The 24811-nt window shown below is 41.5% G+C and overlaps 3 protein-coding genes across 10 annotated transcripts in view; 1 reads left to right on the forward strand and 2 right to left on the reverse strand.

Moving 5' to 3' along the window:
- Window positions 1–1171: 1171 nt before the first annotated feature.
- Window positions 1172–12810, reverse strand: zbtb38 (zinc finger and BTB domain containing 38). 3 transcript variants are annotated; one of them, XM_085245384.1, is made up of 3 exons: window positions 12595–12810; window positions 11782–12047; window positions 1172–5530 (listed from the first exon to the last, which is right to left on the reverse strand). In XM_085245384.1, exon 3 carries the CDS (start codon window positions 5528–5530, stop codon window positions 1874–1876), a length of 3657 nt encoding a protein of 1218 aa, XP_085101510.1. In that variant the 5' UTR covers window positions 11782–12047; window positions 12595–12810; the 3' UTR covers window positions 1172–1873. The 3 variants fall into 3 exon arrangements, with proteins under 3 accessions (XP_085101510.1, XP_085101512.1, XP_085101511.1); XM_085245386.1 differs by lacking the exons at window positions 11782–12047; window positions 12595–12810 and adding an exon at window positions 7737–11715; XM_085245385.1 differs by lacking the exons at window positions 11782–12047; window positions 12595–12810 and adding an exon at window positions 8195–11714.
- A 532-nt stretch (window positions 12811–13342) lies between these two features.
- On the reverse strand, window positions 13343–14602 carry fbxo36a (F-box protein 36a). Its single transcript, XM_085245387.1, has 4 exons — window positions 14365–14602; window positions 13958–14066; window positions 13646–13818; window positions 13343–13509 (listed from the first exon to the last, which is right to left on the reverse strand). The coding sequence occupies exons 1-4, from the start codon at window positions 14482–14484 to the stop codon at window positions 13363–13365; spliced, it is 549 nt and encodes a 182-aa protein (XP_085101513.1). The 5' UTR covers window positions 14485–14602; the 3' UTR covers window positions 13343–13362.
- trip12 (thyroid hormone receptor interactor 12) overlaps window positions 14483–24811 on the forward strand; it is a 28732-nt gene continuing 18403 nt past the window's right edge. Inside the window, exons 1-4 of one of the 6 annotated variants that reach the window (XM_085245380.1) lie at window positions 14483–14561; window positions 18080–18226; window positions 18640–18765; window positions 18954–19738. In XM_085245380.1, the coding sequence (XP_085101506.1) occupies window positions 18129–18226; window positions 18640–18765; window positions 18954–19738 (1009 nt within the window). In that variant the 5' untranslated portion in view covers window positions 14483–14561; window positions 18080–18128. Of the gene's footprint in view, window positions 14562–14620; window positions 14999–16000; window positions 16021–16181; window positions 16309–18079; window positions 18227–18639; window positions 18766–18953; window positions 19739–24811 lie in introns of those variants that run through there. The other 5 variants (XM_085245378.1, XM_085245377.1, XM_085245382.1 and 2 more) reach the window with 5 other exon arrangements.

The raw sequence follows: 24811 nt of genomic DNA on the forward strand, positions 1-24811 counted from the left end.
ATTAAGATTCAAAGTAAAATACTTTGTGTATTTTTTAATATAATAATTCAGGAGTGGCCATGTATGTAAATTTTCTGTCTCCAAATAACATAAAAAATGCCTTTGTGATGTATGATACTCAAACAGAAAATATATAAGATTACTAATGATCATATTTAGATATACTAGATTTAGCTCATATTTATTTTAATGACCACAGTACTCAGTGTAGCTTTTGGGCAATATAGTGAGCCCTCTTCACCTGAACACTGGAGCTATTCCTAGATATAATCTTTCTTTCTTTCCTTTCATAGTATAGTGGTTTACACATTTGCTAGGCAGATCCCTGGTTCTGTCCCGAGGGGAGACACAAGTCCCTGTGGGGTTCTGCCAGGAAGGGCATCCGGTGTAAGAAAAAAATAAAACAAATTGCCAAATCAAACATGCTGAGCTACCAGCTGTAGCGACCCCTTGTGAACAAGGGAGCAGCTGAAGGTAGCTCACATACTTTGTCTTTCTTCCATCTTAATTTATAAATGTAAATACTTCTAACTTACGTTTGTAATCCCTATTCAGGACACATAACTCCACAATATTTAGTTATGCTCTTATATAATATGATGTTATAATTTGACCCTGCATGAGTAAAATCCGGTCTATTTCCAAAGCCGTATGCAGCAATACTTACATATTTAAAAATGAAAAGAAAAATCTGATCTGGAGTCACATCGCTGCCATCACGATTTGCTGCTTTTCCCTCATTAAAGTTTACGGCAGGACAGGCTGCCTCAATGTTACTATTGGTGTGTTCAACAGTGCCTTATACCTGAAAATGAAGAAAGGAATTTCTTTTACACATCTGGAAATTGTGTCTTGAGCCTAAACTCTTAAAAACAGATGCAGTTTGTGTGGAAGAAAACAGGGAATTAACTTTTCAGATGGTGTGCAGGTCCCCGAGGACCCATGAGGAGTGCACAACCATCTCGTGGCTTGATGGAAGAAGGCTTTGCACCAATAAGCCTGCTTAAATCCTTCTGCCTAAAAACATCCACCACACTTAAACACTATGTTTTTCTAGCTCCTCAGTTATAATTAGTTTCACCAAGTTTTAGCATTTAGGCGTAGATTATGCTATGAAACAATGGTGAAGCCTTTATTATAGTTTTGGCCAAAGCAGGACAGGATGTAACAGTTTAGAATATCCAACAGTATTTATTTAAATAATTTTACATGTTTTATACATATTAAACACACAAAAGTATTAAGTTTAATCTCAGTGGTGCAATGAGTTAATTCAAAAATTGAAATTACATCAGTGGTGCTTTAAATTGAAATCGACTTATCCAAAGTATTAAATGAACAAATTAGCATAGTCTACCTATAAAGTGCAACTCGCCATGTCCAGCTAGCTGACAGGGAGATTCAGAAAGGTGACAGTCAGAAAATTCATATGGTTTTCTCCAGGCTTAGAAAAGTGAAGACTAGACGGATTTTACATATTTTCCAACACTTTGTCTCTCTGCTTTGATATTGCACATCGTTTTGAAGAAATATCACCAGTAGTTGTATTTATTTATTTTGTTTCCATGAGCTTTCTGTCATGTCACTGAGTCTACCTTACATGCATAGACAATGGACAAAATACAGTCTGTGTCAAGAGGTCCTATATTATGCAAGAAACAAAAAAAAAACTTGAACAAAAGCTTACTGAGTCTGGTTTAGGAGGGAAGAGATTACATGGATAATTAGATCATCATGTTTACTGTTTGCTGTCCCTTCAAACACTCTAAGCTGCAAATACAACATTGCAAATCCTATGTTCCCTAACCAAATTGCTTTTTTTTTTCTTTTCTCCTTAATCTTCCCTGTAGCTGGTTGCAGTCCTCATGGACCTTTAAAAAAACGGCTCCTCTTTGCACACCCATTTCTCTGGCTTGTGCATGGAAATGTGGGCACCTCTAGAATCAGAGTCATTTCTTCTAAAGAGTTCACTGTGACTGTTCGTTCTTGGTCCCGTCACAGCGTCCGTGTTGCTGTCACTGTCTCTGTCGCACGCTTGCCTTTTTGAAACCAGGTGACTTGAATGCTGTGTGTTTAACCTCTTTTTTGGTATTTTGTGTTTCAGCTTTGAGGCTGCAAGGGAAAACAGTGGGTCAGTGCAAGGTGATAACGGGCTTTTAATGCTGGAATATGACACATCTTGATGGAGAGTCGTTAAGTCAGTTTTCTCCTCAGTTTTAGGCTGATTCTCATCAACGGAAAAATGTTCCCCTTCCACTCTTTCATGTTTTATGTTCGTCGCCCCGTGATTGTCACTGTCCTCTGTTTTGACGGTTGCCTGTCTGTTGGCTTCGCTCTGGTGTGCAGAGTATTTCGAACACGGTGCGAAGTCGTCAAAAGTGTAGCCCTCCTCGTTCGCTTCCTTGTGTTTTTTCTCGTGGCTTCTCTTCGTGGCGAGGTAGAGAAAGCGCTGGGGACAGAAGGAGCAGCGGTACCTTTTCTCTCGGTTGGGGCTCTGGGGTGTGTTATCGAAGCAGGAGCCATTTTCCATACAGCTGCTGCAGATGTAATCGCGGCCGGCGGGCGCCTCACTGGGGGGGCCTTGTTTACCGCAGGTTCGACAGAAACAGGGGTGAGAGCCAATGACATGAGCCCTCAGACCGGTCTCCGTGATAAAAGAGCTGTCACAGATCTCACAGTTGTACGTGGCCCTTGGGCTGCAGTTCTTGCCAACGCTGTGCTTCACCCTCGTGCTGCTCACCGACACGCTCTCTTCTCTCAGCCAACTGCTTCTTTCCAGGTGGGCCTCGCTAGCAGCAGTTCTATCTACTGATGTTTCAGAAAAATGGTGAAACATGGCTTTTCTGTGCTTATATCTGAGCTTCTTCCTTTTCTTTTTAGCTTTATAGGAATAGTAGGGGCGCCAGAGCTTATCTGCTCCCTCGCAATCAGACGGGTCATCGCATGCCTCTGGCTCTCTGGTGGCAGCAACTTCTGGTCTGAAGCGGAGCCTGGGACTCTCTGAGTCTTCCCTTGTTAGAGGGCACTGGCTTGGGCTCTGCTCCACACTCAGTTCTCGAATTCTCCTTTTTTTCCTGGGAAATAGTTTCGATCCTTTGATTTGGCGTCGGATAATGGCTTCGTTGCCAATTTTGACTGTTATCTGACACAGCGGCATGGCATCGCTGTCAAAAGATGGACCTGGGCATGCTGGTTTAGCGATGTATGTTTCTGTTTTTGCCCCCAATGTTTTATCACACAACAAATTCTCTGTGTGCGATTGAAGGATCTCCTTGGTCATGTCCTCGACTCTTTTGGCAGAAGCTGACAGCTCACCTAGCTTTTTAACAGTGTTCAAGGACTTTAAGAAGGGCATATTATGACTCATGTGCTCTGAGTTAATTAACGGAGATGGATTATCTTTGTAACCTGCAGGAGATTCTGCATGGGGTTGCACAGAAAAGGAACCGTCATAGCTAAAGAAGGGTGGACCTCTGTTTTCTGCCTCTTTTCTTGTGGCCCCTCGAATTTCCACCTCACTGTTTAGATTTTGGTCGCCATCCTGGTCACATGGCTTGTCAAAGCTGATGCGAGGCATGACAGGTGAAATCATCTTTGTCGTTGCCATGAACGTCAGAGGGAATGAAGCAGTGTCAGAGTGGCTGTTGAGACCATTTTCTTCAATTTGAGGGATAACAGAGTTACTGTCTGTTGCAGACTGATCACCTCCTTCAGCTCTCTCTGAATACGTGTGACTGTACGTCTTGTATTGTCTTTTTCTAAACTTCATGGGTAGAAGCCTGTAGAGTTTGAGAGGATAAATGTTGGATTTTAGCCCACCGTTTGCAGACTTTTTCTTAACAGACAGACTGGGATCAATGCCATGAAAGGACTTCTGATGGTTCTTCAGGATATAGTATGTCATGAATGTCTCCAGGCAGAAAATGCACTGGTAGCGGCGTTCACCTGTGTGCCAGATTTCATGCTTAGTGCGATACTCTGCCAGGGCAAATACTTTGTTACAGTAATGACAGGGGTAGGCCCTCTGCCAGGAATGTACATTCTCATGCCGCTTTAGACTGGATAGGGTGACGTAAACCCGTTTACACACACTACAGCTATATCTCCTCTGACCACCATATATCTTCATTGGCTTCTCATCGTGTGGAGGCTCTGATTGGTCCACTTGAAGGGGCTCTGGGGTGTGAGGGCTTGGTAGGTCGGTGGGAGGAGGCTGGGATATGTTGGTTTCCATTTCTGATCCGTCATCGGAATGGTGATCCACCTCTTTGGTTGAGCTATCCCTGGCATCTAGTTTAGGTGGGCCTCTCAAAGCCTTAGGACAGACCTGCTCATGGTTGCGCAGACGTTTGAGGTGTATAAACTTCCTGTGGCAAAACTTGCAAAACAAATGACTAACAAAACGCTTTTTATGTACCTCTGAGTGAATGGTGAGAAGAGCTTTATTTGTGAATATCTCCGGACAGTGCTCACAGCCATAGATTGATATACTGTCCTCTGTCTGAGGGGAAAGTGTTGGCGGACCCAGCTCCATTGGAGCTGTGTCTGTGGCCATAGGTGGCCCTGTGTCTATGCTTTTTTCTGCCTCAGAAAAAAGCGGAGGCGGGGTCATAACTGTGGCAGGTGTTGCAGTAGCACCGTCAGTAAATGTGGGGGTCACTGTATTTGGTTTGTCGGTTTCTGGTTCGGCTGGTGTCGGAAGCATGCTTTTACCCAAAATGCTTCTCAGCTTGTGCCGCTTTTTAAGCGGTCCTATATTCCTGTAAATGAGTTGCTTTGGCTGTGGTACAGCTGGCTTACAGACCTTCTTGCTGTCACACTGACTGCTATCTTTGCCTTCAGTGGATTTGCATACTGCATATGAGTGCTCGGAGAGGGCGTGGGTAGTCTCATTGTTCCCGCTGAAGCAGGATGTTGTAGAACAACTTGATGGGAGCTGACCCAAGTCGGGTGACTGCCTCTCTCTGTTTGCTTGATCCAGAGGGGTGAAAGGATTGTTTCCAGGACACACTTCAGTGATTGAGAAGGCATTGGTGATGCGTGGTCCTCTGCTGCTGTCTACCTCCTCAAGCCCAAGAGGTGCTTTCTTTATTTTTTCAGACACCGGGGCAGTGCAAGAATCTGCTGGTTTAACACATTCATCCTGTCTCTCTTGTTCTGCGAGCTTCTCCAAAAAAGCAATTCCGAGTCTTCTTCCAGCTGCTACGACACCCTTGGTGTCCTCTGCATCAGATGATGTCACCTTCGAGCAGTATATGAAGTTGAGGATACAGGCAAACACTTCAGACTTAAGGTCCATCAGCTCCAGCACTTGGCTGGAGTTCCATGGCTCAGAAGTCGTCAGAGCGTTCCTGAAGTACCCACTGCAGGCTGCCAGTATGTTCTTGTGGGCCCGAAACTTTACATCCTCCACCACAATGGTAACATCACAGAAGAGGCCCTGTAAACGCTGTTCATTAAGCTTGCTAAGCACAGTTTGAGGGTGAGCGTTATCCATCAGGTTGTGAGGGCATGGAGACACCACAGTCATCTAAACATAGGACGAGAAATAATCACATTAGAGTTTTGCGAAACAGAGAATCTGAATTCCAAAAGAAGACTCAGGAGTGAAGTGTGTACATGTATTATTTGAAGCTATCAAGCTCTTTGTGTGATTTAACACTAGATGGCAGTAATGTCCTGGCACATGAGCTCTAATGTCAACAAGCTGGTGAACACTTCTGACTCAAGAAACTATATTTTCACTTGCATTTTGCATAAAATGTAATTTTCTAACAATTCAAAAATGGCTTACACAATGACTTTAATGCAAACTGTAGGCTCATTGAAATATCAGACCTATAAACTGTGGCTGAATTGTCTTAAGACTGTGTTGCTCTCTGAAATCACTTCTGCTTAATCCCAGATGTGCTTCTCGTCTGTAGAAGAGCTCTTTAATCTCACATTTTTAAAAGTTAATCTCCCTTTTTATGTCGGGCACACGTAACTGTTAATGCACTTTGTTATTTCAGGCTGTAAATCATTAGACGGTGCAGCAATAGGGAGGGTGTGAGTAATTACTCAAGGAATGGAAATTTGAGCTTTAAGTGACAACTGTAAGCTACTACAGCAAAGGCTGCAGAGGAGCTGCTTTGTGGCTTATAGTTTGTACTAGAAAGTGCTCTGGTGGGAGTGTGTCACGCAACCGCATAGAAGTACTGCGAGCTAGCATTTTTATTCAAAGGCTGCGTTTAAATATGAGCTAAAACCAAAGAGACCGGCTTAAAAATTTGGCGGAATGGCTGCAGTTAAAAAAAATCCTGAATCTATAATGACCTAATGGTTGACAGCTGGTGCACCTGGCATTCTCAAACAGTCGGCCCTTTTTGTTTTTAGTTGTAATTAATGATGAATAAATTGAATGGTAATCCAGTCAGTGTGATGCCACAGCGGTGCACAACACAAAGACCAGTTGTACAGTCATCATGACTGCCTGTTGTTTTTGGTTTGTTTTGCTTTGGTCTTAAAGTTAATATATGAATGTTACCCATAGAGTTATGAGTCATATGCTCCCATTTTGTTTTTCAGTTTGTTGTGCAGGCACCAAAGGTTGCTTTTAATTCCCAACTATTCATCAATACCTCGTTTAAGGGCAACTAACATAAACAATGCTATGAAAAGCTTATTTATTGCATGTGTTAGTATATAAAATTGATAATGCATTGATAACAGTAATGCAGTAGTTACTCTTGAGGAAATGCCTTTCAGTTTCCGCATACTGGAGCTAATGGCGGCCTTGATTGTACAGACTGGTATTTTTGAACGCTGCCAATCCAGCGTTTATGGATTAATTTGATTCTGATAATGACTTAACGCGATCTGCAATCTGCAAACCCTAGATGAAGTTAATTCTGACTTTGAAAGAGGATGACGGGTTAACTGTGGCCTACTCATATAGAGTCAGGGATGAGTCGTTACTGAGGCATTTAGCATGTGTTACACAGTGCGCTGACTGTATCTGCTAAAGCACACTCAGCTTACACTTGCAAGTGCTGAATCATCACGCCTTTTGCAAGTCAAGCTCAGAGGTCACCACTTTACATTGATGCTATTTTCATCTTTGTGGCTGCATTGAAAGTCGCGCAGTGATGATTGTACAAATTAGCATTAGATCCTTTTTTTTAGGAGTTTAATATGTTTTTATCTACACGCCAGCCATCTTTATCGGTTAGCTCTGTTTTAAATTCACAGTTCAGTTTGATATCTGATATTGTGTCACGTTTTGTTAATGTCTGCCAGTGGTGCGCACCATTTGGCAGCCTGCTGTTGTGAACGACCGGTATTCTTTACTCCCGGGACTGCAGGTGATTTATCACCGAAGGTATTTTTTGTTTACGTTTTGTTTTGTTTTTGAATTCTCGTGCAACAAATATGGCCGCCAGTCTTTAAAGCATCCCAGACTGATGAAACACAGCCACCCTGCTGCCGTCTTTCTCAGACAGGCCTCTGTTGTCATGGCAACATGCTATGGCGCAGCTCTTATTGGGATTCAGCTGGATGGCAAGTGACTGTATTAGCCGTCCGAGTATTCGGTCCCCTCTCTCTCCCACAAACAAGCTGCCCTCTCTGAGAACCTGCACCGCGCAGCAATCTGCAGAGCAATCGAGGTTTGCCTTTGTCTCGGCTTGAATGTACTTTGTGTCTGTGTATTGGTCTGTGTGTCTTTGTCTGCAGCAAAAAAAAATGGACTTTCTCACCTAGCGCAAGTGATGTGCCACGCATTTGTTTTAATTTCGTACTTTGTGCTTCATCAGAAGCGTTTCATCCTTTCCTCTGCATCGTTATTCTACTTCACCGCATTCATTTTTTCCACATTTTGTATGAGTTTTCTCGGATTTATTCCCATCACATGCTGAGCGGAAATTAGAATTTCTCATCAGGGCTTATGAATTTGCCACACCCCAACTTTAGTTTACCTTCAAAGACAAAGTGAAATTATTTTTGTTACATCTGTAATGAAAAAGTCCCCACACACTAAACCACAAACCAAGAAATGACAGTACAGCATACAGACAGCATTGTCAATCAAAGAGCGAAATATCAAAGCAAAAGACACTTCACTCATCTGTGCGAAGCGAACTTCCGCAAATAAAAATTAAAAACCCCAAACAAAAAAAGAGAAAGAAAAACGGTTAAAAAATCATGCAAAACATACCTTAGTAAATCAGAGAAAGTGATGCAGGGCGAACAGGAAGCAGTGTCATGCAGTATCCCTTTTCTACAGCCCCGTGTATACCAAACTATACATGAAAAACAGTTTCGTGAGACCAAGGCGAAAGTAGTTTTCTTTTTCTATGATGGTCGCTGAACAGTGGTGTTGTCAGAAGCAGAGCTTTTTCTGACGTCTTTCTTCCTCTCCCTCCCTCTCTGTATGAAGATGACTCCGGCTCCAACGTCCTTCGCCTCTATCCATGCAGCCCAAGTCCTGGGCTAGATCTGCCCTGCCCTCCTCTGGCTGTCCCTCTTCTGTCCTGCTACAAGCTATAGGAATAACTCACGGTTTAAGCAGCGTGTAGCTAAATCGGACTATTGGTCTGCTTTTGTGCTGGCTGGGCAACTGAAGCTTTCGTTCTGGAGCCACTGAGCAGGAAGCGGCAACTTTTATTAAGCATGGCAGAGGGTTGTAGGGAGAGCGGAGAGATGCAGGGTGCTACATCACACACCAGCTCTGTACTCGAATGCACCGCCAGAGAAAACGCTGAGCTGCATTGCTATTAGCAGCATAGAGTGAAGGGTTCCTCTGCTGTACAGCAGACGATCTATTAAATCTCCCCAGCACCGCACCAGCGGGATCTCGATGCAGCTCGATGTTGACCAAAAATGCATGACATAAAATCATCTCCAGCCCACTTAGAAAGAGCATGCACCTTAAATGCATGACGCTACACTATGTCTGTCTTTGCCAGTGCAGCAATACATTACACCAAAGGTTTTCGTCTGTGCTTACGCAGTCACTGTGGTTAGGTAATGCACAAGCTAAGAGAAGATGGCACTGTCCTATTTGTGTAGCTTTGTTAGTCAGCGGACAGATGTTCATCAATGCTTTTTCTCACAGTTGCATCGAGCATGCAAACCGGATGCAAAGCTAAGAGAGAGTCCCGCTTTCAGCGGAGACTCTGCTTATACCTACATAGAAGCTGCTGATTGATGCACCGGCAGCAGATGCGTCAGCAATGCAGACGAGGAGGGGGAGGGGAGGAAGCTAAACACGACATGGCTCTGTGAGCTTCTCACTAGCCTCTAAGGACGGAAGCACTGTTTTATTTACGTGGCTGAGAGTGGAGTCATATGACTGTGCCCTCCTCATCCTGACTGAGATCCACTTTAACAAACAGCAAGCATCAAAGCTTTCATTTTTATGGCACTATTTAGTTCAAAAGACAGAAATGAGGCAGGTGCTGTATCACCATGCATGCACTTACTCATCGCCCTGAAGGGGGGAATGTTTTCTTCATTAAGTGTTTGTGCTTTCCACACTTAAAAGACCGAACTTTAAAATCTTAACAGCCGTGACTGCTGCCCCCTTTTTGTGTTTGCTGTATGACATTAATTTGGTTTGATGAATGCACACAATAGCCACCATTTCTGGGTGGCGTGGCACGCAGCCCTCCGCTCATCGCTGTTCAGTTTTCTTTTCAAATATCATCATCTACATATCTGCTTGTGTGAACTTACAGTGTAAAGCAACAAAAAGACAGATTAAACATATTTTTACTGTAGCAGCAAACATTAAAACGTGGATTAGTTGTTTGATTCAGAGTAAAAATTAGAAAAGCAGTCAGTTTGAGAGTGACAGCGGAATGATGATGTTTTCTTTTAACCTTTGTAAAGCAAAGAAAGTAAAGTTTATGTATATGAAGACACAAACTGCCTGACACCAAAAGGAAAAAAAAACCCCTAAATGATAGTGGTATTGGTTGGACACTTTAGTTCATGCTTGGATCAGACTGATCCTTTAAGGCTTTTGAACAATGCTTTGTGGTGAAAACGCCATAATTACAGCGTGTGTTACTGTAAAGTTTACTTTGTATTCTCTGGTCTGACTCTCAGCAGAGTCAGCCTACAGGTTCGTTTGACCTTCATCATGCAGCGTCAAACTATCCGCCCATTCTGTGAGAAGTTCTTATCTACTCGCTCTCACGCATGTGAATGAGAGAACCCTGCTTTGGTGGGAAGAAGTTAATTTGTGTGCATGGATGCATTTAAATCTGCATTTAAATAAGTCTACACAGTAACCTTGTTTTGCTTTGATTGTCTGTGCCTTACACCGTACAGTAAAACTACTACATGTCAAAGTAACCTTTAAACAGAATAAGGTGGTCACAAAAACACGTGTACAAAAAATGAAAATGAAATAAAGTTAACGGTTTGCGGAGGCTGCTCTTGGAAAGCACCAGAGTGTAATGAAAAAGCGGTAAAAATGATTTCACTTTCATTTGGCATCATTTCTGGGAGGGAAGGTGGTTTAATACATTTGTTTTTAGACTCTCACCACTACTTAAGCCTTCTTCTGGACTAAGAAAGCTAGGAGCGTTTAATCCGGCCCATAACGTGCTAAAACTGGAGTAATCATCGCTACCATGAAGGCATTTTTTGCATCACTGTAGTGTATCAGTAAGTCCCCATACTGAGAGTAAGAAATAACTTGATGATAAAAAGATGGAGATTAGAATGGCTAGACATTTATTGCTGTATAACAAATTAAACCTAATCCATGTAGACCATTTAGGTTATTGTTTGCCACCATCTTTTTCAATAGACACGTGTGATTCCACTGTGTGCAGAAACCATTAAGAGCTCTTTTTCAGTAAGCTGCATTTAATTAATATTTATAGACTGCAAGATATTGAAAAGAGGAAGAACAGCATCAATTTCTTACTGGTCAGACAAGTTTATAAGCTTTTTTAAATAAGCTTATCGAGATTTGCATGTCACAAAGTGGGCGGTACATCAAACAGATAATTTTTGATCACGATTGCCTTGAACTGTCAAGACATATATACATATATGTATTTATATTTTCCTTCCTGGTATGACATCTCTGTCCAATCATAGCAGCCACCTGTTGTTTTAGTTAGCGCCTGTGTGGTTCTCGAATTCACAGCAAAGAGATATTAGACGTCAAATTAAAACCCTGGTTTCAGTATATATTAGTAGTTTGTGTCTAATTTCAGGTTTTCTCCTCCGTAAAACCTGACAGCAGATTCTGATGCTGGAAAAACGAATCATTTCTTATTTATGAGAAAAAGCCCATTTTGTGGTCTTCTTATTGTTTTAACCTAAATAATAACTCATCTGTATGAACAGCCTAGATACCCTTATTAGGGTTTTTTTTTTAAATTTATTGCTTGGCACAATTGCTTTGGGATTTACGAGGTTAGGTCTCAAGCTAAAGCTTAAAGAGGCCTGCAAATTATAAGAAAGAAAATAACTGTCCTAACTGGAAGTTCTGTGCTCATATTGGTATTTTGTAAACATAACCCTGACATTACAGCTAGGATGTGTTTAAAACCATAGGACAAAGTTAACAGGCCTCTTCGCCTCTGATGCTCAGTGAGCTCAGCTGCGGCCTGCAGGGACGCTCTTCGGGGAAAAGGCTGAGAGGAAAAGACTGCAGCAGAAGGCTGAGTAGGCCTCATTCTCATTCTCAAAGCATTCACACTCTTTAGCATACAAAGACATTCATCCCTTGGACAACTTATGTTGCTGCTGCAACAAGCACTCGTACTTTGAGATGCCTACCAAAACGTTTGTGTGGAAGGTCTTGCCGGGCCTGTCCCTTCGCTGTGGAAGCCTCTCTGGTGTTTGTTTAGAAGGAGGAGAGCGACTACCCAGCTCCCATTCTTCCTCTAGCCCGGATCAGGTCATTACCACTTTCCCTTCGTCACTGCCGTCTGTGGACTATGGCTCTGGCAGAGGTTCCCGGTTCCTGCTGTGCGAAGTTGCCTTCTGGAGGCTGCTGCTACTGCTGCGTCACTCCCGCTGCATCACTGACCCACAAAGAGGAACTGAGAAGGAGGGGTGGTGTTGTGAATGTGTGCAGTAAATGGATAAGCATGAAAAACCCCACACAGCCCTACACCAAGTCAGTAATCAAATGGATGTGGCTGATGTCTCTGTGCCTCAGAGTGAGGCCTAGCTGTTGCTGTGGTATTTGGGAAGTGGGTCTGGGAGACAGATTCTTTATTGTTACGTAATGAATATTTTTCCTAGACCAGACTCAGCTGAGAAGGCGGTGTCAGGGGCTAATAATAGGTCATGGTACCCACCATTCAGGGCTGTATGCTGTCATGTCAGATCACTCCAGCACACAGCTATCATTTGGCCACAGAAATATTTGATATTGCAGGAAGGCGCAGTCATTTATGTTAAACTACCTGCAGTTTAACACGTGTTCTACTTTTTGTTATAACACAAGGGCTTACTTAGGTTTTGTTTCTTTTTTTGGCATTCTTACATGACAGTAGGACTGTATTATGTTATTCTTTTAAAATTTACTATAACATGCCAGCTCTGATTCTAAAGTACCTGTAAACAGAGAAAAACAGTGCATACCTTTGTCTTATGTTACTGTAGCTTGCTGGTACAGGTTTCAGGAGAGGTAGGTAGGACTGCTGTGTCAGATGTCCTTACACACGTATATGTACAAGCTTTTAATCCAGAATAAGTAAGTTGGAGTCTTTTAGGCCTTGATATGGTAACCAGAACTACAGCACTTGTTTTGCACACGTTACCTTTACATACTTGATTTCCCTCCTCCTCCTCCTCCTGTCATCTGACTCATTTTGACGTTTTTATTGTGACATTGCTCCCTCTGCTGGCTGCTTCAGTGATCCCACAGAAAGCCAGGCTGCCTTGTGTATGCAAAGACAGCGGAGGCCGGTTGAGGGCTTTCAGCAGAGGGCGCAGCCAGCAGTTCACCAGCAAATGTAAACAGGAAGTATGACATGATGTCAGCAGGACTTCAGTTGCTTATGTATTTTTCTGTAAGTTTGTTTACATTTTAATTTCACCAGGTTGTCATCCAGACATGAAGTGCCAATTTAATGTCATTTACAAGGAATCTTACACAACGCACACTCTTTGAAACAAAACAAAACTTGCAAGCAAGAGTTTCCTTTGTAATGCAAAAGTAGTGACTTCCTTTGGAGAATATTCACAACATTTTTACACACACACACACACACACACACACACACACACACACACACACACACAAAAGCCCTCATTCATTACTGAAGTCTTTTTTAGTTTGCTAATGAGCCAGTGTGATTTTACTTGTTTTGCAACAATAATAAAAGGGTTTGTTTTTGAATATATATTTTACTGCTGTTTTTTATCATCACTGTTGTGGAAAAAAGTTAGAAAGGTGCTCTTCCAGCCCATGGCACTGGCTATGTCCTCAATGTCCCTGTTAAACCCAGCGCAGTTCCTCACAGTCTGCTCCCAAAACTTCTCAGAGCTGAAGAGCTGGTACAATCCGGTTAGAGCACAGCACAACATACACGTGAACACAAATGAATTTGAACACAAGAAAAAAACAATAGACACTAAAGCATTATTTCTGTATCATCGAACAAATCCAGTACTTTACCGTTGTCCTCACCGTTTTGAATCTGCGTGACGTCTGTGCCAGCAGTGCCGTGTCTTTCAGCTCGAGGCAGTACATGATTCGGAGCATGATGTCATCAGGTAAACGCTCCAGGTAATCAAACTTTCCTTGGCACAGTGCTGCTGTGTAATCCAGGATCCTTTGCCCAAAAACAGCACCGACTTCATCTGCAGATGATAAGTCGACAAACACAGCCCTTTCTATGTCAAATTATAAACCCAAACAAGATTCAGAAATAGGTTAGAAAAGAATATTATCAAGAACTTCATGGAAGTGGGAGTGATGATTTCGATGAAGAAAACTTACACTGTAGAGTTTTATCGTTTTGGAAGTCCTGATGAGATGTCTTCTGCTGATTTGGGGGAAGACCTCTGCATTCAAGTCGCAAAGAAATCCTCCATGAGGTTAGTATTACCTAAATTTAGAGGGGAAAAACAAAGATGGGACTTCAAGACTTTAATCCAGGAGACTCTCTTGAAGTAGTGGCTACAAGATGCCGATATGCTACTGGAACAGGGCAAATGATTTTACTAAAACATATTGCTATTAGCTTGTTATTTGTTAAGCATAAATATTAGAAAATAGTAGCAAAGCCATATTTAAAGCTAAATAACAACGTGAAAATTAAGCTAGCCTCAAATAGAGGGATTGTTTTTATAAGCACGCTTTATACAGTTACTCCTCGAAAGTCTGTTATATAAATAATACATAACCTCGTTTTTGGTAATGACAAGTTGAAAAAAATCCTTTTGAGGCGGCGGACCCTGACCACTAATTTCAAACAGTCTATCCCCAAGCAAAGACGCCATTTTGGACGCAAAAAATGTTGCCATGACAACTAAAAAGCAACTAAAACTGTCTTTGCACAACGACTCATGAAACGGACCGATTGCTTTTTCATTGATGTTGGGTAATAACAAAAAGTTATGCGGGGCATATTAATTTTACATATATGTCTGTTGAAGGGGGGAGGAGGGGGGTCACGACCCAGCGGATTGATACTTAATATTTATGACAAGCTAATGTTACCGATGACTTCAGTGATTCAGCGACTGTCTCTGGATGCCTACAAAAATAGTTGAATTGTCTTCATTAGAAACCCGTCGCTTTGTTTCGAAAGAGCAGCCGATCCAGTGCTCGCGCTCGCTTTGTTGACTGAAAGCAAGCAGATACAGAAAATAAGGAGAAAACTAGTCCCGGAGCGGATGAATCACGCGGAGGTATATTGCGGTTGTAGGCCCCTCAGCTGATGTGAAACTAGCAGTGGTAGAGAGAAAAGAGGAGCTGGTGCACTGTCTGTTACAACTACAACACTGGAACAAATAGGTAACAACATTATACCAAAAGGTAGACATTTTCACTGACATTTAAACCTGTAGTCTTTTGGGATTTTGACAGTATTTAACCTCGAAATACATCGGAAGAATGGGTGTTGCGAAAATAACTCGAATCCCGGTCCTGCTTTCCTGTTTTTTTTGTGTCTAAAGGTATCAGGGGCCATTTCTTTTTGCTAGTTAGCGTTTACTTGCTAACTGCTAGCTAGACAACTTGTTAATGTTTGGGAAATTTTGATCAAAACTTTATCATAAACACTGAATTGGTGCGGTGTTGCCAAAAACGCTGTTTTCAACACAAATCATTTTAACCATCCTGTCGAGCTGGCAAAATGTTAGCCATCGACAACAAGGCTCGCTAACGTTAATTAGCTGGCATGCCAAGGTTAGCTGGTAACAGCTATAACGCTCTTGTTTGATTAAACATCGTAAGCTGCGCGACAGTCCTGTAGCTGCTAATTCGGTCTCGACGGGGTTAGTAATGTGGTGTTACCTCGGCTCCCAGCTTAATTGAAAACAGCGAGGTATTTTAAAGCCAATAGCCGGCTGTTTATTTATTTTTTTTGTCAGCTTACTGTTTGCGAGAGAACGGTCATTGAAGAAACCCTCGCTGTGGCTAGGCTAGTATTAGCTTGCTAATGATAACCTAGCCGTGACGCTTTGAATTCTGAGCAAGGTACTTTAACGGTAGTTGAATGAGTTGTTTGGCGTTATGTGTCCCATTTACCCAAGTCTTAACAAGAACCATGTGCTGTGTTGGCACGCTGTTTGTTAGTGGTCAACTTGTCTTCCTGGCTAACAGTAGCTAAAAGGCTAGCCAGCGCTGTAGTAGTGAGAGGGAGGCACTGGCCTTAAGTCAGCTCAGAAAATATTGTTAGCCATCCTTATAGCTTACCAACATTAGTTGGGAGTCTGTCTGTACATAACAATTCGCGCTGACAATTGCATGGAGAGTGTAGAACTGTATCAGCGTCGTTACATGTCTAGGTGACAGTTGTGTATTTTGGATTTATTTACCCCCATCAATCGTAGACGGTGAGCTTGCTTACGAAACACAAACGTATTTCTCTTTTCTCTAAACTTGATTGTCAGCCCCCACCACCACCACACACACACACGCGCGTACACGTACACAGAGCTGTGTGTCCTGGCAATCTGACTGCCAACTTAGCTTGCGTTAGTTTACTTGTAGCCTGCTAGCTTTATTACATTAAACCGCTGTCGAAAGACGGGTCTTGTCGATGTTGCCTTTTTTCGACGTGAAGCTAATTTCGGATGAACCCGATCGTTATTCGCCAGTTGGAGGGGCGTATTTGCCATTTAGTAAGCATTATGTCGTTTCGTAACCCAAACAAGCTAGCTTCTCAAATGTGACAATTTGTTTGGCTAGGGTACTAGCTGAATAGGTTGACACACCGGCACGCCAACTACGCATTTCAGTGTAACCGTTGCTACGTTAGCCAGCGTAACTTTAACTAACTGCTGGTCCGCAGTTAGCAAGTCTTCTAGCGTTTTCTCTTTTTTAGATTCAAGATGTAAACGCCACAAGCTTCGCTTTTGGATGTGTGAAGCTTTTCTGTATAAATAAACCGATACGATGGAGGTATTGTTAAAATGTATGGGGCTTGCTAGGATATTAAGTGGCTAAACATGCTAGCGTTAGTCGGTGGTGGACAACTACGTCAGAAATATAGGCCTCTGTAAATCATGGGTATAAAAAATCGGACACTTCAGTTCTTGTTTTAGTTATGTGGTAAAATAAACTGGGTCGATGGTCTATGTGAGGCTGTAAATCATTTGATGAGCTTAACTAATACCATTATACTCTAGTGGGGAACACCAGTTGTCAGAATGGACGAATAACAAAGACTAGGATGCACTGTCAGTGCAGGCCTAACATGGCCCAGTGAGCTTGGCAAGTGTGTCGTATTTTTATCATCAGTATCCGTGATATCATAGTTTAACTTGTGACTTAAATAGTCAGATGCTTTTGAAAAGAAAATTAAAAACATATTTATTTAGGGATTCAATGGTTTTTGTCTAGCAAATAATGAAATCATCTTCCTGTATGTGTTTAGATCAAGTTAATCAATTGTCTTATCAGTACTGTCACTTTATTGACTCCTGTGAGTTAGATACATGCATTCACTTCTAATGTTAAAAAGAAAACTTCTGTACTATTCTGATCAATTAAACTGTTAAGATTGTACTGCACCCCTAACACTAAGCACACTGGATCAGATATATAAATTTTATACAATGCTGTAGTCATTTTGAAGCATAATTGCTGTTGGCAGTTAGTTTAGGACTTAAACTGAAACCAGAAAAGAATTAAATTATAGTCTACCGTATTGTATGTTTATTTTAATTAGGCTGTGACCTTGGTTAATAATACACAAAGGAATCTTTTGCTGTTGTAAGGAAATTGTAAAATGATCCTTTTGATGATTTTAAGTATGTGAAAAGGTTCCAGTAGTGCTTTCTGACAAAGATTTAAAGGTACCAATGTGTAAAAATGTATTATACTGTGCGTAAGTAGGGTACTTGATGATATTCATGGAGCACAGGGAGGGGGAAAAACTAAAACATTTCAGTAAAATTTGATATTGGCAGTAAGGTTTAATATTAACAGCACTGCTGTATTTTACTGAATGTTATTCAGAGAAGTATACATTTTGTTATGACTGTTATTGAGAGATTAGGAACACGAACTGTGCTCTGTGCTATGATTTAGTTATTTTTAATGGGTCATATTGGGCCACAGTAATATAGTTAGCATAAAGTCTTTAAAAGTTCTTAGTTCCCCATTTTTGATTTTCAGCTGTGAGGGGATGTAGTTACTAGCATGTGGTGTTGCTGCCAACCCCCACCCAGATGTTGTATCTTCATGTACAGTCTTGAGAAAGTTTTGCCACTGATCATCTCAAAGGGGCCAGAGTGGTGAACCTGTGGTTCAATGATACGCAATCTCAATAGACGGCAGCTTATTTTAAACCACAGACAACTTGGTGGTGATGGTGAGAGGGTGCAGGTTTAAGGGTGGTCTTTGTATTTTGTTAATGTTCTTTTGTGGTCTCTTTTTCCTTTATTACAGTGAATGGTAGTGTCTAGAAAGGGTATGTCCCTTCAGGAGAGAGGTGCCAATGTCCAACCGGCCTAATTCCAATCCAGGGGGGTCACTGCGCCGTTCACAGAGGAACACTGCTGCGGCCCAGCCACAAGACCACACAGTTGCTGGAAGGTGAGTGTATCTGCATCCTTACTGTCCAGTTAAAATCAGAATATTTAAAAGGCAGCCGTAGTTTGTGGGCAGCAGTTGTTGAACCTTTCTTGAAAGAGCAATAGATGAAATGTTTCGTAGAGGGGAATTTGTATTTGGGTTGTGTCTCTTTGTAGTTAATTGGTATTTAAACTTGCTGAATGGTAAAATTGTCCTATGTAATCAAAGGAAAAGCTTATCTTTGTTCTTTTGTCATAGTCGGTAATTAACCCTCTTTTAGCTTTATTTTTCATTAATCTCCAGACGTGATAATGGCCAGATTATATGCAGAGGGAGACAGGCAAAATGATTTGGAGATTGATCAAGTCTCTTTATAAGTAACTTAATCACAGACACCCACACTGTTACGTGCTCTTTAATTTCCAACCTTACAGGTTGCAGTCAGAGCAGGTAAAACATAAAGCAAATTCCCCACCTGAAAGTAGAAGACCTAATTCTAAGGCTCCCAAAGCCACAGCCAGCTCAGCCACTGGCCAGTCCAGAGGGCACAGCTCAAGAAGGTACCTGTGTTTTCTACTTGGTGCTTAGTGTGTATGTGTGTGTAAATAGGGTCATGCATTTTTTTTGTCCTTTTGGACTTTGATCAAAATCTGAAAAAAAGGGCAGTGAATGTGGCATTGCAATGCTCTGCTTTTTAGGATTCATAAATCTTCTAAGATGGACTTCTGTGTCTTTTCCACCCTAACAGAAGCGGTCTTACTCTGTCCGTGGCTTCATTTGTATTGCAAGACGACCCAGAGGCTGCAGGAACATCTGAACAAGAGCGACCAGGCCACCAATCTAAGAGTGAAGGCAACCGAGGGCTGAAGCGAAGTGAAGCTCCTGACCAAATCAGTACCTTTGGCCCAACCCCTGCCAAGAAGCCGAAATCACTCCCATCACCCCGAGACAATACCTCAGAGACCAAGAAAGGCCCAGTTAAGTCCAAGAAGAGATCACTTACTTCAGAATTGCCTGCATCGTCAGGTCGAGGCCAGAGCAAAAAGAGTGTGGCCGCTGGGGCCTCGCCAATCCAAAAACGGAAAAAAGCAGACTCTCTCCCCGGTCTTAGTAGCACCGCTGGGTCCCTCCCCAATCGTACCGAGGGCAGAACTGCAAAACCCACCAAGCTGGCGTCTAAATCGGCCGCCTCAGCCAAAGCTGGGTGTAGCAACGTGACAGACTCCTCCTCCTCCTCTGCCTCCACCTCTTCCTCTACCACAGGCACCAACAGCACCACCACCCAAGGCGCCCGAGTCAAACAAGGAAAAGACCAGTCCAAGGCACGTCGCTCCCGCTCAGCATCTAGCCCCTCTCCACGCCGTAGTACACGTGACAAAGAGCAGGCCAAAGCTGCCAGCTCTTCAAAATTTGAGTGGGCAGCTCGCTTCAACCCCAAAGTCAATCTGCCAAAACCCAAACTGTCCTTGCCTGGATCATCCAAAACTGAGACCTCCAAACCTGGGCCATCAGGATTACAAGCTAAGCTAGCAAGTAAGTTACATTTACTGTGTACGTCTGCATTATTAGCTCTATGAGGACAGCATTTGTACTTCAGAAATTTTTCTTTCATATTTGTTTTTATATTTTTTCTATTGTTCAGAATAGTTGACTATCACGGAGGGAAGTTGTTGTTTTTTGTTTTTGTTTTTTTGTTGTTGTTGTTGTTGTTGTTGTTGTTGTTTTTTTAAATAGAGCTCTCCTTTAATTTTTCTTTCCATTGACCTTAATACTATAAAGAGGGTTAGGATTTGGCTTGTGGGTTTATTTTTCTTATTTGTTTGTTTTTATCTTTTGGCACATTGGTCTTTGATATTTGAATTGAGGTGTTATTTTCCAGGGATTAAGTGTTACATCATGAGATACAAAACCTTATTCTGAACTGCTGGGAATAAATGTATTTGTTTTTGTATTAGACATATTCCAGCATAACTGGTAAAGCATACACATGATTTTAACTTCAGATAAAATTGTGCAGAGAAAACATTCAAAAAGGCCCATATGCAGACATTAGTGTAATTCATATATTTATGATTTATAAGTACAGTTGGTGACACTGTAACACAGTGTGTATAAAAAAAGTTTGTGTCTTGACTAGGATGTCTCATGTACACATGTTGAGTGTGGACTGCACAGAGCTGGTTCATATTTCAGGCATAAGTACCAGTAGCCTGAAACCGGAGATGTATAAATACTGGTGGTCATTCAGTTGTCAGTGATTTTACAGGTATGGCAGGCTCAATCAGCAGTAAACAAGACTTTTTGTAACATGGTCTATATCGTGGTAGTCCTGTAAACTTAGTATAGTCAGTTACTGCTCTGTAAATTACTATGAATGCAGATGTTTTGAGTTTTAGCACAGTACACTAAAGCTGGTTCTCTTGCCCCTCCCCCAAAAGAGCAAGTATCTGAAATGGGAAACACATTGCTCCACCTTTGCATGTGTGCTGCAGAAGTTCACAACAGTTTCAGCTATATTGTGGCAAACATGTCTTTAGTTATCATAGAAGAGAGAGAGGTCAGTGTATTATTATTTTTTGTTTTACTTTTTGTGGCTTATCATATCTATAACATGAATTTGCATGAAGTTTTTTCTCCTCAATTGACATTCACAACACAGAACAGCACTTTAAGAGGAAATTCAAGAGGTCAGTAGTTTCAACAACAGTATTAAAAACGGTTATCATGAATATTGGAGCTAACGCTGGCGCACACATTAACGTTAGGTAGACACAAAGAGTCGAGGGTCACAAGGCCAGATAAAGAAGGGCACAACGGATGCCCTTCTTGCTGCGTTTTATTTCAAGTGGGAAGTCAAAAATCCCGTATTCCAAATTTGAATTATCAGCTGGAATACTGCCTCAGTTTGGATTTATATTTCTAAAACTTGGAACAGGCCTGTTAATCTTGACTTAACAATTCAACATGGCAGCAGTGTAGTAAAACTGTAAAACATGTACTCTGTCCTGAACCAGGGCTCTAGACTAACGTTTTGCCATGGTTGCACTGGTGCGCCTAAATTTTTTTTCTTAGGAGCACCAGCACAAAGGTTAGGCGCACCCAAATTTTTCAACCGCATCACTTAACAGCGCAGTTTTACATGTGCACTTATTTGGGGGGTAAATTGCTGTCCATACAGACAATATTCATTTGTAAATGATTAAATAACAATCTTGTGCTTGAAGTGCTTTGGCACTCCTTGGCAATATTGTAGACAATGTTAAACTTGATGGAAGCGCATCTGTAACCGGAAGGTCGCCGGTTCGATCCCTGGGCTCTCTGGCCTGGTCGTTGTGTCCTTGGGCAAGACACTTTACCCTACCGCCTACTGGTGTTGGCCAGAGGGGCCGATGGCGCAGTGGGGAGAGGGGACACTTAGGCAGTGCATTTATCATGACATATAATGTATTTTCTGGATACACTGTGATTTTTCAGCATTCAGAGATTGATGACTCCGTGTCAGAGCACTGGCTATGAATTTCAGACGGATCAGGGTTTAACTTAACAAAAAAGTTATCAATAGTTATTTTCATCTTTTCTTATTACCCATAGCTCTACATCCACTTCTGTCGGGCCTAGGCTACTCACTAGGGCTGGGTATCGTCACTGATTTCTATAATCTATTAGATTCCGATTCACAAGGTTTCGATTCGATTCAATTTTGCCTCAGACAGTCAGTACTGATACTTGTGAGACTTCATCAGAATTGTGAGCATCACAGCAGATGCCTTTGTGTTTTATTCAGTAACTGAGAATAAAACTTCCTGGCCTGGCTTTTTATAGCATATAATCTTAAAAATATTCTGCAGTATTCTCCAATTTTGCATAATTTCTTTAAATTTCTTCAGTATTGGGCAGCAGAAATTAGGCTTTCCTGTCCGAGGACATTTAAGTAAAAACAAAAAAAAAACCCACAGCTGCCGACAGCGCTGTAAACAACGGTAGACTGGTGGGTAATAAGCGAATGAATAATGCCAAAAACAGAGATTTGAGACGGGAAACTGTTCTTAAAAGAGAGAGAGCTGTGCATGAAGTGTGGTGTTTTTTTTTTTGTTTTTTTTTTGTTTGTTTTTTTTTGTTACTTGAACAGTTGGTCGCACCAGTGCGACCTAAGATTTTATTTTTTATTTTTTTATTTTTTTAGTCACACCATTGAAAAATTTGGTCACATTCTAGAGCCCTGTGAACTGTTGTGTATTTGTGACTCGATTAATAAGTCACATACAGTACTGACAAAACTACCTGTAAGTGCTGCAGGAGTGGTTCGAAGCTAAAGAAAAATGGGCCTTGCATATTATTGCTGCTGGTGTGGTATAGCTTTACCTTGTTAGCAAAACAAAGGCATCTAACTTCCTTGATAAAGTGAACGCAGCTAGTAGCTATGGCTACTAGTACTTAGATACAGGAGCAGCCCCCGCCCCCATGGCACCAAAAATGGCTTTGCGTATCTTCCTGGGTATTGACAAGTTTGAAATTCCAGTATTGTGACAACCATGTTGTGTATATGTAATAAAAGTACTACTTAAATGAGGTTTAGCTAATAATTATATTTGGTGAGTTTTTGTGTCCCGGTGACCATCAAAATTTATACTCAGGCTTTCTCTCCAATCATTTACATAAGGACTTCATTTAACTGCCTCAAGGTGTTGCCAAAATGGCCACAGAGTTGCAAGAGTTGCTTCTAGGAAGACATTGGCTCTAGTATCCAGCTTGTCTGATAGCCTATATAGACCATTTGCACAAATGTATTAGTGAAAATCTGGTATGTCTGGTGAAGTGAGTTTGAACTCAGAGGGGTCAGTGTGGGGTCAGTCTGTTCTAGATGGGTGAAAGGATAGTAACTGAAGTCAGCTCTGTTCCATGGGCTATGGCCCAAATAGAGACCCCTCCTTCGTAGGCTTTGGTGTGTTGGCCCACCAGCTGACGAGAGTTATGTTTGAGGGCAGGGAAGGAATCATGAGCTGGTTCTGTCAAAAGGAAAGTACTTCATCTCTCCTGCCATATCCATATCTGTCCGCCTCTGCCTTTTAATACACAGATTCTGTTACTTTATGCTGTAATGGTGAGTAAGCATGTACAGTGCTGCAGCATGTTTTTGTCTGCTTTTCAGTGCGAAAGAACATTTTGATCATATTAAATTAGTCACGTTACAGCAGCCTGTGTCATAGGACAAGTATGTGCTTTTAGTGAATTACCCCCCTGGAAGACTTACTGAAATAAGTCTGATGGACCTTTTTGTTTGACATGTTGTAAATCAGTAGCAAGTGGGACATGAAGATGAGGTCAAATGAAGTCCAGAAGTCAATTTTTAATGTTTAATTCATTTGGTTTTAACTCTGTTAATATTTATTTTTATGCTACTGAATTATGAGTCACAGACCTAGCATGAAGGTTGTCTTGTCATAGTGCCATAGGTGTTGCTATTAATACTCACTGGTCTGTGGTGCAGGGCTCTACACAGGCAACACCAGTGGGCCTTTACTATAGCATCAGTCTTTGCTTTTATGTGTTGACTGTGTTTTCACAGATTTTTAACCATAAACCTAATGTAGTGGCATGTTTTCTGTTTTCTTCCACAGCCCAAACTTCTTACATGTTTTACTATTGAATAATTAACCCTTTAAAACCGGTCGGAGCGGGCACGCTCTGTTTTGCGTAACTATTTTTAAATCCCGGTAGCACTGCAACCACGTGAGCTAGCGCAATAATTTTTTTTGTATATGAAACCGGAGGAGTTGTACTTACATCTTATGCCATCAGCTTGTCCTAAGTCACGGTTTCCTTCCACATATAGCTTTGCAAAAAGTGCATAAAAAGCGCTTGCAGCAACAAAAACATAATATTCCACAAATGCGCTTTGCCAATCCGATCAGCTGTTCATAACACTTCCTACGTTGGAATAGACGTCAGAGCGAACTTTCACGTCCGCCATTACCTGCCCGAAACCGGAAGTGACGTCATTTTCACGGAAATGTAGTTTTTTACCATCGGGGCCTCATGAGCCTTTACTGGTGTTTTTAAAAGTTATGTTTGACTTTATAACTTTCTGTGTAGTTTCTGGGACTCATATTGCACTGCTGGAAATAGTTTATTTTGATGCATATGCTGCTTTTTTGCAAATTTGCATTATAATATTTATTTTCGTTTTTCCTGCAGTAAAAATAAAACTATGAAGACACAAAATAAATTTCCTGTGGTGGGAATCTATTTTGTGCAACTTTTTTGTATTTACAATTTTTAGAGATAGGCCTCTTAAATTTCTCTAACTAGAAATATATGTTTAAAAAAACAAAAATGATTTTCAATTTTTTTGTAGGTTATTGCACTTTTTTGCAATTTATATAATTACTATGCACTTAATGCAGACATATTATTAAAATCTGGGCTATAATGGTTGTATTGATGTATATCAACTTGAAATGCTCCCAAAATGGCACTACAGCATGTAAAAATATAATATCAGCTCTGGTGGACTTGGTTCTATGGTAGGTCTTAAAGGGTTAATTAAAAAAATTGATTCACCTCCTGTAGAAGATGTTTTTAAATGAAAGAATTTGATGCCACTGT

Source organism: Mchenga conophoros, linkage group LG14, assembly GCF_057382185.1.
Source record: "Mchenga conophoros isolate Kocher_MC1m ecotype Shallow Benthic linkage group LG14, M_conophoros_male_GT1.1, whole genome shotgun sequence".
Classification (NCBI taxonomy): domain Eukaryota; kingdom Metazoa; phylum Chordata; class Actinopteri; order Cichliformes; family Cichlidae; genus Mchenga; species Mchenga conophoros.